Raw genomic sequence first — 16,657 nt, forward strand, 5'->3', positions numbered from 1 at the left:
TTTTTGAATCCTATTAACCCAGGCTAAAGTGACGTGCCAGTGTTACGCTATCAGTAGGTGGTACACAGCTTGATGGTTAAGAACAGAGCTCTGGAGTTAGACAAACCTGAATTTGAATCCCTGTTGTACAGACTGTGTGACTTTGGGCAAGTTATTATGTCTATAAGCCTCAATATCCTTGTTTTTAAAATGGAGGGAATCATATTACCTGGAGCTATTGTGAGGATTATCTAACATAGCCATGTGAAATGTTTGGGCAAGAGAATTCCTTAATAATCTCATTAAGGATTAAAGTTGTAGAATGCTAGAAGGTAGTTTACTGAATATCACCTACACCAGCATTTCAGAGTAGGAAAGCAAAGAGCTAAAACATTAAGTTTCTTACCAGAGGTGATGCAAGTAGAAAAAAGTCTTCCAAATCCTGTTTCAGTGGGTTTTAGAATTCAGAAGTAGAAACTGTGGAAAGGGCCAGAGAAAGTGGATTAGAAATCTAAGTTCCACTAATTGCCATGGTTTGCTAAATTCCAACCAACATCACTCCTGTTGACTCTTAAGAACACCTAAGGCTCAAACTGAGGCTATAAAGATTTCATACACTAAGTTTGCTTTTCTGGAACCTATAACTCCCAGAGAGTTCCTAGGTTAGAAAAATTGTGAAACCCAGAGGGACCAGCCTCTCCAAGATTACCAGTTAATTACATCCCCCTGTCCTTTACTGTTGACACTCCTTCTCAACATGAAAAATCAGATGGTCATTGCCCAAAGATGCCTACAAATTGGGAGAAGGATCAAAGGAGAAGGAGGAGATATAACAGAGAAAATGGGATTTAACAGATGAGTATGCCTGCTGAATCACTATATTAATATTGCTTCTAGCCTCCAATGTTTTGGAGGAGCTAGAAGGAGAAACCTGAGACAGCGGAATGGTATCTGATGACAAACTCTGGGATCTGTTCTATAACTACTTGTTGAAGTGTGCTTTGAAAGTTATTGCTTTTTTCTTTCTTCACTTTTATATATGTTATATTTTACAATTAAAAGCATTTTAAAAAAAATAATAAAGAAATATAGCATCTATCCATAAGACCTTCAGCAAGTCCTTCATCTCTTCCCCATAAAATATTTTCCTCCTCTATAAAATGTGTCTTTCACCTCCATGATTGTGTACTATTATGCCCTGAGTATATGAATGTAGTTTACTCCGTGGGAACCCATGTCTGACAAATGGAGTGAGAAGGGCAAGAAGGAATTGAGAATCCAGCACAGAACAGGAGAGAGAAAAATTAGGTAGAATTTTTAGCAAAGGAAGAGTAGCAGAAACAGAGGGGTTCTTAGAGAAAAGGGAAGGGAGAAAACCAAAATGTGAGAAAAGGGAGGTCCTCATAGACAAACTGTTCCTCTTCCAAAGTGTACCCAGGGCTAAAAATGTACCAATTTTCAGGATTTGCAGGTATATATGGAGTATGGTGATGGGGGGTGAGAGGGATCACTACCAACTATTCACAGTTTAGTACTTGACTTAGGAAAATGATTTGGATAAAATAACTTCCTCAAAAGAAACAGGAATATGTGGGAAGGGGAGGAGAAGGACAGAATTTCTACTATTAAATCACATTATTCTGTATATTGAACATGTGAGCATATGAATACACATGATGGGGTTGGAAGGAGTTTTATTTATTTAGCTTTCAGCCAGACTGGCCATGTCCCTCAGGAAAATGAGTAGATAGGGTGCCTTATTACGGATGCAGAAGTCTTCAAAGGAACTTACCCTTTCAGCATAGCTTTTTTCTTTTTACCTTCATTGCTCCCATCTGATCCTAAGTGTGTAAAACATTAAGACATTGTGGTGTGATGTTGATATTGATTACAATCATTTATACAGCTGGACACCAACTATTGCTAACTCTCATTCAGAAATATGCCATTTTTGCTTTTAATTAAATATGTTAATTGATCAGATCTGCTAAAGATTTTATTTAAATGTGATGATAAACTATTCATGACAATAGTAAATATATATCTATATAGTCACATCTATGCAATGTTAATGACCTGCTACTGAAGGAACAATTTTGATTTCATGAACTCATTTCTGTGCTTCACAGTGATCATCCGCAAATGAAGGCAAAATGAAGCTCTCTTAAGAGAACTTTGAGTGGTGGAGAAGGGTTAGAGAAAGCTACGGGAAAAATCCCAAAGACTCATTAGACACCCAGACCTTAGGGTCAGGATCCCCCAGTCTATAGTCTGCATTTTTGGACTGTTTTTCTTTCATGCAGTGCAATTAGTGGACTTGCTGAGGCTGTATTTCTTCCTGGACTAACTCTCTGGAATTTTTAACCATCTGTCTAGATTTTTTAACTGACTGAGCTTGATAGTTCTCAACTAAAAATGTTTATTATCTTTATTATTTTTGAAATACTGTCTTTGCCCTTTCACATTCTCTTATCAAATCCAAAACATTTGCCATAGATTCCTGGTCACTTCTAAATATTAAAAAACTTCCACCACCTGGTCAATTTAAAATGTCATTTTCTTGTCCAATTAGATACGTAGTTACCCCCTCTCCAGCACTAGCCAAGCTTTGCCTTGGGGGTCTTGCAGTGGGTCGAAGATATGGCCTGCTCTTTCATTTCTTATTTCCTCTCTCTCTCTTCTGGGTGTAAGTTCTGTTGGTTTTGGGATAAGGAGAAAAGGGAAGAGAAAAACGACCCTCACACTCAGTAGGGCATGCAATTGCAAACTTCTGTCTGTGGTCTCTACTTTTCCTTCAAGGCCCTCTTGTGGGTTCACTCTCAAGGCGCCTACCTCATGGTTCCCATGGTAAGTTCTTTGGGCAGTCTTGTGGGACTCTCGTGAGGAGCTCGAGCTTTGTTCAAACTCTTATTATACCAGGGTGAATCACATAAAACTAGGTGTCTCTTTGAACACCTAGTTTCACACATTCTTGCTTGGCCAAATAGTTGGAGTATAATGCAAGCTACTCCTTTGCTATACCTTCTCTCATCTGCCATTATATATTTTTTTCTACTCATATAAGGGAAAATCAATAGGCCCTCTTCCAGAGCTGAAATCTAACCTGGGAATGAGCTTAGAGTCTCCTCTTCCTGCAGACATCCAAATCGTTATGAATGACTCTGAGCTTCTCTCCTCACTGGATTTTTAAATTTTATTTTATTATTGTGTATCTTTTTTTTTTTTAACTTTTTTATTGTATTGTATAACATATATACAAAGAAAAGAAATAAAAAAGCAATAGTTTTCAAAGCACTCTTCAACAAGTAATTACAGGATGAATCCCAGAGTTTGTCACAGACTATATATGATCATCTCAGATTTTTTCCTTTTAGCTGTTCCAGAATATAGGAAGCTAGAAGGCTTAAATATTTTTTTATCATCACAATTGACTTTTTTCCTTCTTTTTTATGTGAAAAATAACATATATACAAAAAAGCAGCAAATTTCAAAGCACACATGGTCATTTCCTGGTGCCAGCCCATGCCAAAATAATAATAATAATAATAATTTCAAAGCACAGCACCATAATTAGTTGTAGAACTCATTTCAGAATTTGACATGGGTTACAATTCCACAATTTTAGGTTTTTACTTCTAGTTCATCTAAGATACTGGACATTAAAAGAAATATCAATTGAATGATTCTACATTCATATTCATTTGTTAAATCCTATCTTCTCTGTATAACTCCACCATCACCTTTGATATTTCCATCTCTCTCTTTAGGGTTGTTTGGACTATGGCTATTCTAAATTTTTCATATTGAAAGCGTCTGTCACTAATATGGGATAGGGAGATGGAACTATCTGATGTTCTAGAGAGGCTGGGCCCCTCCAGGTTTCAGGACTTATCTGAATCAGGGACCCATCTGGAGGTTGTAGTTTTCTGGAAAGATACTCTAGTGCCTGGAACCCTTGTGGAAGCTTATATATTGCCCTAGGTGTTCTTTAGGATTGGCTGAAATGGTCCTGGTTGGGGGTTGGCAGGTTATGATAGGTAGCAAGGTCTAACTGAAGCTTATGTAAGAGCAACCTCCAGAGTAGCCTCTTGACTCTATTTGAATTCTCTCTGCCACTGATACTTTATTAATTATACTTCTTTCCTCCCTTTTGGTCAGGATGGAATTGTTGATCCCACAGAGCCAGAGCTGGATTCATCCCTGGGAGTCATCTCCCACATCGCCAGGGAGACTTTCACCCCTGGATGTCATGTCCCACATAGAGGGGAGGGCAATGATTTCACTTGCAGAGTTGGGCTTAGAGAGACTGAGGCTACATCTGCTCAACCAAAGAGGTCCTCCAGGAGTAACTCTTAGGCATGCCTATAGGTAGGCTAAGCTTCTCTGCTACCTACATAAGCTTCACAAGAGTAAGCCTCAGGATCCAAGGCATGGCCTATTGATTTGGGTGTCCCTAAAGTTTGACACAGTATCAGGGAATTCCCTGATGGTAAGGTTTAATAGTTCCATATTCTCTCTCCCATCCGTTAAGGGACTTTGCCAATACTTTCTGATTATTTGCTTAAATCTCTAGGATGTATCCAGGCATTACAATAATCTATACAGGATTAAAAAGAACCTCTTTCTTATTCTGGGATCCCTGTGTTTCAGTTGTTCAAATGAGTTATACAGATAGGTTGCGTTAGATTATGCACTACAAAAAATTTCAGTTCCAGAGCAAATAAACCTTTCTTCCCTTGATCTCAAAGAGTATGTGTCCTCATTGGATTTTGCAGTGATAGGTGAAGGTAATAGAGCCATTATACCCCTCAGCTGACTGACATCTTACCCCTACTTCCCTTAGCTCCCACCTACAAATATATACATGGACCCAGTAGGGACAATAATTTTTGATGTACAATAACCATTTAGTCTACCTCTTAATAAGCCTTGAAGAGTTGTCTTACCTCCAGTTTGTTGGTTTGTTTGTCTGTTTGTTTTTGGTTGGAGGGTGCATTCGGGTAGGGGATTCCTTTAGAATATAGGAAACTTATATATTTCTCTTCTCTTCAATCTTGCATCTTGAACTCCAGGACAACAGGGAATTCCCTCTCAACACGCTGATGCAGCTGCTTCCTCCAAAGCTACTGCTCCTCGATTTAGATATTTCAGTATTCCAGCTGATGACATTAGAGTAGAGCTCTTAGTTAATATACTGCACTCTCTTACTGGACTAAGCCATCAGGCCCTTTTCTAACTCTGCTTTATTTAAGCCCTAAAAATTCTTGCCTTTGCAATGCTGCAGTCACAACTACAACATCTTTTCCCGGAGAGACTCTCTATTAGATTCTCAAACATTTGGCTGGACAAAGCAACAGATGGTACATAGGCCTATTCATACTTTTAAATGAGTCAAAAATATGTTAGTAGCAATAAAATAGCACTAAATTTCAGAAAACATACTAGAATATACAGGACCAAATGATCCGTAGCAAATCATTTTTAAAATACACTTTGGAACAGTTTATGATCCATAAAAGAAAACAATTTTTATTATTTTTATGGTTTGTTTTAAAAATGTAAATGGTGTACATAAATTTCTCAAATAATATACTCAAATCTCAATACTTAATTCACATGACTTTTACTTTCTTTAATTGGGTTTACCCAAAAACATCCTCAGGGTGACCAATGTGGATGTATAAAACTGTACTCCATGAAACAAGTGCAAGAGAAAATGTGGAGAAAGAGATGTCCCAATTCGCTGTTGGTAGGAAAAATGGATGGTGCAGCCCCTTGGATGGCAGTGTGGTGGTTCCACAGGAGGCTAGGGGTAAGGTTGCCATATGATCCTGCAACCCCTTTGCTAGATATATACCTGAAGGAACTGAGAATAGGGACATGAATGGACATTTGCATACTTGTGTTTATACTGACAGTGTTTGCAATTTGCAACGGATGGAGGTGGCCTAAGGTTCAACTGTTTAGGGAAGGAAGGGGGAATTGTTGTGTATGATATAACTACGGACTACTGAGTAGGTGCAAGAAGGAATGAAGTTGTGAGGTACGCAACTAAGTGGATGAACCTCAAGGACAGTATGTTGAATTAAATGGCAGAAACAAAAGGCAAATATTATCATGCCTCATTCATATGGACTAACTATAATGTATAAACTCAGAGAATTGAAATTGGGAGCATGGGTTATCAGGTTTGAATCTATTGTAAAGGGTCCTAGACTGTAAGCACTTACAGCAGTCACATATACTCAGGAGTTGTAACTGTTATTTCTAAATTTTGAGATACTGAGCTGTTTGTGTGTAACGTGGTCATTCCCAGAAACTTTGGGTATTTATGTGGCACCTGAGACTCAGAGTTAGAGCTCTGAAGCTATGAAAGTCAGCATTACTCCATACAGCAACTGTTAAAAAAGTGACCATACTTTTACTAAAGATCTTAGTGACTCTGATCTGGATAGGAATAAGGTAAATCAGAATGCAGAGTAAAGGATGATGTGGTCCATATTTTAAAACTTCAAATTCTGTGTGAGATCAAAGGGAGAGATGTTTATTTGGTACAAAATTTATATATTGAGTAGCAAATTATCTAATTTAACTTGTATGGTCAGTTTATTTGAAAACCATAAGTACATGGACTCTTGAATAAGGCGTGAGATCTTGTTGATTTGAACAGGTTAGTGTGATGCCCCAATATACCCACAATAATTTGGGCAGAGAATAAAAAAGTATTTGCAAAGTCCCCTTGGGGCACTGGGGAGAAAGGAGGAAATATTCAACTTCCCCATTTGGGGAATTCCTGATATTCTCACAAACAGTGAGGACAACCAATTCAATAGGCTGAGCACTTGATCTTGGAATTTGCCCCTATGAAACCTATTCCTGCAAAGGAGAAGCTAAGCCTACTTATGATTATACTTAAGAGTCACCCCGAGAGAACCTCTTTTGCTGCTCAGATTTGGCCTCTCTCTCTAAGCCTACTCAGGAAGTGAACTCACTGCCCTCCCCTCTATGTGGGACATGACTCCCAGGGGTATAAATCTCCCTGGCAACATGAGACAGAACTCCCGCATGAGCCAGGAGCTGGCATCATGGGTTTGAGAAAGTCTTGTTGACCAAAAAGAGGAAAAGAGAAATGAGACGAAATAAAGTTTCAGTGGCTATGAGATTTCAAACAGAGCTGAGAATTTTTCCTGGACATTATTCTCATGTTATATAGATACCCATTTTTAGCTTATGGTGTATTGGAGTTGCTGAAGGAAAGTACCTGAAATTGTTGACCTGTGTTCCAGTAGTCTTGATTCTTGAAGACAATAGTGTAATGATATAGCTCTTACAGTGTGACCATGTGATTATGAAAACCTTGTGTGGATGCTCCTTTTATTCAGGATAAAAAAAAAGTTTAAAAAATAAGGATAGGGCGGGCCGCGGTGGCTCAGCGGGCAAAGTGCTTGCCTGCTATGCCGGAGGACCTCGGTTCGATTCCCGGCCCCAGCCCATGTAACAAAAACGGAGAAACAGAATACAATAAAACAAGAAAATGTTTAAAAATGTTTCCCTTTCTTCCTTCCTTCCTTCCTTCTATCCTTCCTTCCTTCTCTCTGTCTTTCCTTTAAAAAAAAAAAAAAAAAAAAAAAAAAAAAAAATAAGGATAAACAATAGGTGGGATTAAGGGTGAAAATTGGGTAGGTTGAAATGAGAGGGAAGGGTAACGGATGTGGGATATGTGCATCTATTTCTTTTTTCTTTTTATTTCTTTTTCCAGAGTGATGCAAATGTTCTAAAAGTGGTCATGGAGATGAATACACAATGATGTGTTGATATTGTGAACCATTGATTGTATTCCATGTATGAATGGTGCATGGGTGAAGAGTTCTCAGTAACAATATTTTTTAAATGTGCTCCATGTTCTAAACAGAATTTGAAAAGTAAACAAAAACAAAAATAAAATGAAAGAAAAGAAAAAGAATATGAAATATGTAGTCATTAGTTTTTACCACAGCGACAAATAACCCCCAAATTTTAGTGGCTTACAGCAATCATTTATTTTTCACTCATGTAGAATATAGGCTGTAAGTTGGCTACAGTTTGTCTTGACTTCACTGGACTCTGCTCAGTTAGCTGTGCTCTACATTCTAGGACTGAAGAAACAGTCCTTCTGAGACATACTGGTCCCAGAGATATGAGACAAGATGACAAACCAAACACATTTAAAGCTTCTGCATGGACACCAGTGTACATTTCATCCAGTCACATCCCATAGAGCAAAACAAGTCTCATGGCCAGGCCTGATGTGCAGTAGGGTAGTATTGCCTGTCTATAGGAAGACCCTCAAAATCACTTAGGACATAGTATGAATGTATAATCTTCTCTACAGGTGAAATCATGGATTTGGAAATAATAATACCATCTACTACATAGTATGGGCAATGGAAATGTTGTATGTCTTAGCATATAGCATTATGAAGAGACTATTTTGGCAGTGGTAATCATCATTAGATCTATAAATTAGGCTGAAGATAAAACCAAGTCAGCATGAGTCCTTATGAGTTCCTTACATATATTTAAATATTCTAAAAATATCTATGGTCTCTACAGTTTGGGTTTCATTACCTTCTGAATTTATGAGCCTTAGCCTTATGTTTAAGAGTTGTTACAAAATGGTTTATTGATAAATAAATATTGCAAAAGAACTATTGATTGGGAATTACATTTTCCATACTTGACCTATGTAATGCTCCTCACATGCAAAATTAAAGAGTAGTTTAGGGCTAATGTGTCTAAAGGAGCAAATCAATATTCTTAAGAATGGACTAGTAATACAAATTATTATCTTTGCAGAGTATATAACATATTATTTTCTTGATTTAGGGAAATAAATAAATTCCTTAACTACCTGAAGTAAAATAAAGTTATAATGCTGCTAGAGATACGTTTTTTACTTCTCAATCATATTATATCTTAAAATTACTATTTCCATCATAAGTATTAGATTTTAGCACTTAGATGCCCCAGGATTCTAAATATACCCTAGGAAATCATATTCTGGAATCCGACTATGCTCATAAAAATTATTCTACTGATCCACTTCTCCCCATACAAAGTAGCAACAAATACAGGAAGAAATGGGAAGAGTAAGTCTTGAAGTTATCCAGCTTCCTTGTGCAGCTCGGTTCTTTTCTGCTACCAGATGTTTCTTCTCTTCACTTGCAGGACATACACAAGTGAAAAAAACCTAAGGCAGCACCTAAGGTGTGGTGTATTGTGCTGCTGAAAACTAAAATTGAGAACTCAACTGAAGGGATAAGAGTTCTGAGGCACAAAGAGCTGGGGTGGTGTGATTACTCTGTTCTGTCCTGCTGGTAGACTGATGAAATGCGAACTTTCTGTACTTTTCCTGTGGCTGCAGGAAAAGTCACTCGCCGTAGGGCCAGAAGCAACTATGTGCACAAAGAAATGAAGACAAGCTCTAATTTCTGAGGAAAATATCCATTTCCTGCTTGCTAGTGTTTATAAACACCTTTGGTATCGCTGAGTCCACCCGATCCATTCAACGTAGGCAAATACCTTTATAACGTCCTCTAAGGAATGCACTCAGTCACCCAGTTCATGTTTCCCTTCCTTCTTCCTCTCTGCCTTTCATTATTAGCACTGTCAAAATCTTCTTTTAATCAGCTACATTTTGTGCATTTACCATCATTTGAATGTGCTCGTTGCTTGCAGTTTTTCAGGCATGTGTACAAAATAATATCAAATTGAATCAAACCGGGATCTTGCAGACATTATGATAAATAGATCTCTGGCATTTTGAAATTTACGGCACAGGTTGTACATGGTCACACTGCCTGCATCTTAGAAGCCTAGTCTCTTCACAGCAAGTCTTTTTTGATACTTCTCGGCCTCTAGACCTTAACTTTTCTTTTTTTTTCTGTTTTTAACATTTCATTTGCCATACGCAATACTGCATCTCCCAGCTGACAACATCTTTTGAAGAGTTTCTGTAATGCCCAAGGCACAGTGACCAGCTGTTTTCCACAGTCTTTCAAGCAGAGACAGTGGGTGAAAATTACAAGATTAGGAATTTATCACTTCCTCACAGTGAAGGTCATTAACAGAGAACTGAAGACCCCTGCACCTCAGCCCCACCCAAAACTTCAAAAGTCCAACTGTCTCTGCAGTTATTTAAAATTAAGGATGTATTAATTTCTCTTCTTGATTAAGGCGTTTGCATCTAACAATACAGGAATAGAGTAATTGACCTCACTTGGTTATCTCCACTCTTTGCTTCCAGTTCTGAAGTGTGTAAAACAAACTCTTTACAAGATGAGTAAAAAGGCATAGAGCCTGAACTAGACCTCACTGAGAGAACATGTAACCTTGGCAGTCATGTAGGGTTTGAATGAGACATATTCTACAAGAAAAATAATCACAACGGAATACTCTGGGTTTCTTAGCTTTTATGTGTTTTAGAACATGGTCACACATTCTGCAAATCTCCCCTGCTGTATTATATTTCAAGTGGGGAATCAAGCTGGCTTTTCCTTCTTCAATCAGCCACTCATGAGAGAAACAAATGTATTTCCAATTGGATAAAAATGAGTATTGTGGGGCAGTGCACCAGTGGTTCAGTGGCAAAATTCTCTCGCCTGCTGTGCTGAAGACCTGAGTTTGATTCCCGGAGCATGCCCATGCCAAAAAAAAAAAAAAAAAAAAAAAGAGTATTATGAGTACAAACTAACTATACAACTCTAAAAGTTCCATGACCTCCATCCCTAAAACATGTCTTTTCTTTAGTTATCTTAATAAAAAGTTGTTGACTTCATCTGTGTTTCCTTTCTTTCTTTTACTATGCCTGTAGCAGTCAGGTAGTTATGTAATTATATACAAAAACAGCTTATGTATATTTTCAAAAACAAGTATTCCGATACTCAAAGCATATGAAAATGCTGAAAAGCATTGATATGGAATATAGAGACATTCTATCTGTCAACTCCCTATCTTACTGAAACCTGAATAGACTATAAAATGGCATATTAATAACGTCTTCAAAATGCTGTGATAATTCAGAGAGGTATACAATTGTACATAAAATATTTTGAAGTTTTACATGTGCAAGCTTGCATTTGTAGCTCTCCAATTCAGACTCACACAGCTTGCATTTACATATAACCTCTAAATAATGACTTGTTTCATTTATTACACGTCTGAAATTTCAAAATCTCAGCATAAAGTTAGGTAGAGAAACTTTTCACTCCGTACTATTCTTTCTATATTGAAAATAACCAAGATGTCAATGGATTATATTTTTCCATTGACACATCTTCAACGCTTATGTTTTTTTTGAAAGTGCTTTGCAGAAGCAAATAAAACTATCATTCCACATAAGAACTTTTATTCCATACAAAGTTTATATTTCCTATGGAAAAGTAAAAGAGATGCTCGAGGGTAAGTTGGCTTTATAACAATGATAAAGAAGCAAACCCTCATCTATCAAAAAAAGACAGGAAATTCATCAATTACATTTTTTTCCTGAACTTATATGCATAGGAATAGAGATCACAAAATAAAAATAATGTATTTGCTAGCATCTCTGTACCATAATACATTTTGGTCAGAAATACAGAGTTAAGTATATGTAATGAAACACCTATATATTTCTTGACTACTGTGCATTTAATTCTTTTTTTTATACTATTCCATTGTCAGAAAATTTTTCATCTCATTCCTTGACTGGTAATTATATTTCAGAGGAGGAGAAGGTTAGGAACTAGGTAAAATTGAAAGAACCAATCAAGATGAGGTTAAGATTCAGGGGAACTAGTCTTTTTTTAATCCAATTCACTCTTAGGGCGTAACAGAAAGGAAAGTTTTAGCATGTTGGAATTGATTTCACAGCAATAAAAATTATCCCATGACAGAAAACATAATCAAATATTTTTCACACCTCATTATCTTGCAAAGTAGTCTTACTCCTTTATGCTGTATGTCTTCATGTACATGACATGATGGCCTGCTAGACAGAAACCAAAATTGACTTGGGGAGGTCAGGAAATATAGATAAAATATTGTTTTGCAACTACCCAGTATGTGCACGAAGTTAAAAACTTTCAGTTAAGTTAACACAATACGGTTGGAGTTGTTACATTCTCTTGCAAATAAAGAAAACTTAGCCTATGTTACTAAATTACTGGACTAAATTACTTATGCATTGTAGGGCTGGGATTTGTTTCCAGAAATACCTGAAAACAAAAAAAATCAATATCTTCTTCCAGGTAAATGGGGAGGTACTGGAAGAAAGTGCAATACATGTGTATGTGACAGTGTGGGGATATTATCTTTTGGAGAAAAGCATGGGGACAATGGTTGAGTTGCAATACAGTTTAGTCATTATAAATACTATTTCTCATGTTCTTAGTCCATATTTTAGTAAGAATTCAAAAATGTGTTCTTCGGATAAATGTTTGTTACAGAATTAAGAAGCCTGAGAGAAGAAGAAGTTCGTTGTGATTTGAAATGAGAAAAGGCAAGTCTCGTATCGATTCTTCATTCTTGGAATCTCGTTAGCTATCGGATGGAACTTGATGATTGCCAACAAATAAATAACACTTTTTCCTACTCTAGGCTGTTAAACTGCCCAAAGCCACTAAATACAGTTTAGTCTATGATGCGCATTTATTGTATCTGCTGGAGGTGGTTAAAAAATCAGCTTTAGATACAAGAATTCCTTTTTTCTTTCCTTCAGGCTGCTAAAGGATGCACAGAATGAAGCTTATTTTAAAAGTTGGTATCAGAAGCTCTTGGCTGCTCTCCAATTCTGTGCAGGAAAAGCATTAAATGATGAGTTTTCCAAGGAAAGGAAACTTATCGAAATTCTGGGAAATATTGGGGGAAAAGTCAAGTCTGCCAGTGATCCTGAAAGAAAGGTTTGTTGAGAAATCAATCTTCATGTGGTGATGTTTTGTTGTTGGTGTTTTAATTAATTTGGGGTCAAGTAAGTTTTAATTTCCCAGTTTAGAGAGCAAATTTCTTAACTACTTTTAGTTGTATGATACCTAAATTAATTTCTTTAGTCAAGTTTTTTTTACTATATTTAAATTAATGATAATGTCTAACACAAGGACATGGATTTTTATATGTCACCATGAGGCAGACAGAGAGAAGAAGAGACCCACTTAAAGGCTGTTTGCCCAAAAAGATCTGATGAAGTAATTTCCTCAAAGCGGTGACATGACACAGCCTTGTGGGAGACTTTTTAGAGCATCTTTCTCCAAGTTACAAAATCTGGATCTAGATATTTCTGACATTACTCTGACCAAACCCACATGTTTTTGAAGATATTCTTGTGACAATCAGTAAAATGAATGAAATGGAACAAATCAATATGGGTATGGATTGTAACACTGTAAAATTAAAATCCATGAATGATATTCAAAATATTTTGTCTCAATGAATTATAAGGAACTGGTTATTCTTTGCCTTGGTTTAATGGAAGAATATTTACTCTTTTTAATTACTGTGTCACTACTTCTCTTCACTGATATAGACCCCAGTTGACTGTCTTAAATTCAGCATTCGAGGTGAAGGGAGATAGTGGACATCCATTCATTGTTTCAAGGCAATCATTCAATAGCAGTTGAGTACTTACTATGTAATAGGAGTAAAGGACTCTAAGATTGCTGAAACATGGTTCTGGATCTCAAGGCACCTAATAGTTTCCCTCCACCAGTCAACTAAAATTTACACTTCTCTACAAAATGATATGAAAATATTAATGGGTAAAGTGTCCCAAACATTTTCTCGTGCCTGGATTTTCTCGCTGGAAATCACTATTTAGAAATGCTAGGAGCTATGCTATATTACCTATCTAGAATAAAATGGAAAAATACAAAGCATAAGCATGAAATTTACTTTTAAATGGAAGATATATAAACTCAGAATACACAGAGGTGCTTAGTGTGCATGACAGGATGGGCATTGCAGAAAGAATTCTGTGATTTCCCTGAATTATTCTAAACATGTTCATTGTTTTCTGGTAGTAAACAAGTTGATGGGTAAGATAAATTGGTTTAAAATTTACAAAGGTTCAGGCATAGATTTTGATTTCTCTCTTATGTTTTAAAATTCCTCATAAATTTAAGATACATATTACGGTTAAATGTCTGGTTATTTTTTTGATGTTTTGCACCAAATTCTAGAGTGATACTGCTATTATTCTCTCAGCTATATATATAGTCATCTTGACTGGAAGATTTTTTAAAATTATTACATGAAAATAGAAAGAGTAAAGAGAAATTGGAGAAGGATTTATAACTTCTCACAGGTAGGTATTTTTTCCTATTCAAAAAAAAAAATGCACTAATCAAGCCTAACTATCAAAATAAAATGGACAGAGACTCCCCTCCATGATGTTCTGCAGGCAAGCAGGCATATGTAAGATAAAGGAGAGACACAGAATGAGGGCTATGATGGAATTTTGCATCATTTCTCCACCTTGCTCCTCTCATGGATTCTGGTAATAGTAGATGCTATTATTTGCCAGTGAGCCAGTAGTAAAAGCTTAGAAACTCTGAAGAGTTCATTGGGCATTGTTAATTTAATAACCTCATCTTCAGATTTGGGCTTAAAGTCGTTTTCAGAACTTGACTAGAAGGAAACATTTCTGCTTTGTGATGAATTGTTGTTAATGTTTCCCTCCTTTCTTTGTAAGGGGATGCACAATCCTAAAGGTATTCTTTGTAGTCTCTGACCTTCCACAGAAATTGAGGAGTGTGGAAATGAGCAAGCTGACTATCAAAATATACTCATCAACATGTAGAAAATGTTTGTTCACAGTCGTTATTGTTTATGAACCATCATGGAATTGTCATTTTTGCCATTATTTTTCCTAATACATGTGAATGTTTTTCTTAAATATGCTGCTACTATTAAGTGTTTGGAGTCAAAAATTCAGATATCAGGAAGTTATCATAAATGGGATATGTTAATAATGACTTAAAACAGGGAATGCAAAATGGTGTACCAGAGGCCAAGTCCAATCCACCATGTTTTATTTTACCAGTACAGTGCTTTATCTTGCCTCATTTTTTTTGGCTAAAGCAGTTGTAGGTCTACAGAAAACTCAAACAGAAAATATAGAGTTTTCATATACCTCTCCAAAACCCCCACAATTTTCTCTATTATTAACATTTTGTATTGGTATGATATCTTTCTACAATTGTTGAAACAATATTATTATAATTATAGTATTAACTATAGTCCAGAGTTTACATTGGAGGTCACTCTTTGGGTCGTTCAGTTCTATGACTTTTTTTAAAATCTGTTTTTTTTTTTTAATTGGATTCATGGGACTTTAGGGATGACAGGCGCTCTTTACTTCCCCATTTTCCCCAATATTCACTATTGTCTTTAGCCTCTGCCCTCTCACACATGACACCAAATTCACCCAAGTATGCAACTTCTGAATTAAAAAGCTTATTTAATCAATAAGAAAATCATAACTTGAAGGAAAAAGTCAGGCTCTTTACAGTTTCTTAAATACTTTTTCTCCTAATGATTTTCCACAGGAGGTACTGAAGAATGAGATTGACAGACTTGAAGAATTCTTTCAGGACATAAATACTTGTCATCTTCCTCTGAACCCTGCCCTATGCATAAAAGGGGTTGATTGTGGTGTAAGTCAATTTATCCAGTCAGTAAATTGAGTATTTTTGTTTTGTATGTTTAGTTCACTGTATGCTTCTGAAGTGGCAAAAAACATTTGTAAATTGTCACTGCAATTATATTAGGAAAAGAGTAATTGAATCCATCCAAGTCCATGTACTCCATTTGATGCACTCTTGACCAGCTGTGATCATATCAGTCTCATCACATGATTTGTTGGTTTAGACATAATTATGCATCAGTTTAGTGGGAAAAAAATAGAGATACTTCTCAAAGAATTGATTTCTCAAAGTATTCAAATGGTTGATTTGTTCACTCGATGCAGACTGTGTTTAATTTCATGCTTATTTAGACTATGTTGTATAGCCATGCTTAGTGCATTAATGTATCATTAGCTACAATGTCTCTGATTCTATTTAAAATTCATTGATGTCCTTCTGTCAGTTCTGCTCACATAATATGATTTGTGATTTTATTTATGCCTGGAAAGCACTTCTTGGCCTTGTCAAACTGACAGACTCCCCTAGTCAAGCTGCTGTCACATAGTACCTCTTCAGTGCAACCATCTCTGACTTAGAATCATTCTTTCTCTTTTGTTCCCAACAAGCTTTAGTATCCTTTTCAAAAATAGAAAGACACCAATATAGGAAAGGATTGCTAAGTAAGATTCAAAAGTGAGGAAGAGATTTAACTATCATGGGTTCACAAAAATGTTACTTAACCAAAGTCATTTAAGAGTTAAAAAAAAAAATCCAATGATTAGGAGAACAATTACACCATAATTAGCATTAAGATAAAAAGTTTTGCTAAAAACTTGCTACCATCACATTTACAACTGTATCACAAGAAACACACTATAAAACCTTTCCTAACACATTTCATAAGCATGTTTTGAACAATAAGAAAGTAAGACATCAAATTCCATAAACTGAGATAGATCTGAGTTAACCCCAATCATTGTTAGGTTTTAACTATGTAACTTTTTAATCATTAGCAGTAGTCACTGATTAATGCTAAAGATATA

General features: G+C 36.2%; 1 protein-coding gene across 1 annotated transcript in view; it reads left to right on the top strand.

Annotated features, from left to right (window-relative positions):
• Positions 1-16,657, top strand: part of PIK3C2G (phosphatidylinositol-4-phosphate 3-kinase catalytic subunit type 2 gamma) — a 392,208-nt gene that overhangs the window by 231,952 nt on the left and 143,599 nt on the right. Inside the window, 2 exon segments of the mRNA XM_077170217.1 lie at positions 12,716-12,896; positions 15,537-15,644. Of these exon segments, the coding sequence (XP_077026332.1) occupies positions 12,716-12,896; positions 15,537-15,644 (289 nt within the window).

This window comes from Tamandua tetradactyla, chromosome 7 (assembly GCF_023851605.1).
Source record: "Tamandua tetradactyla isolate mTamTet1 chromosome 7, mTamTet1.pri, whole genome shotgun sequence".
In the NCBI taxonomy this organism is placed as follows: domain Eukaryota; kingdom Metazoa; phylum Chordata; class Mammalia; order Pilosa; family Myrmecophagidae; genus Tamandua; species Tamandua tetradactyla.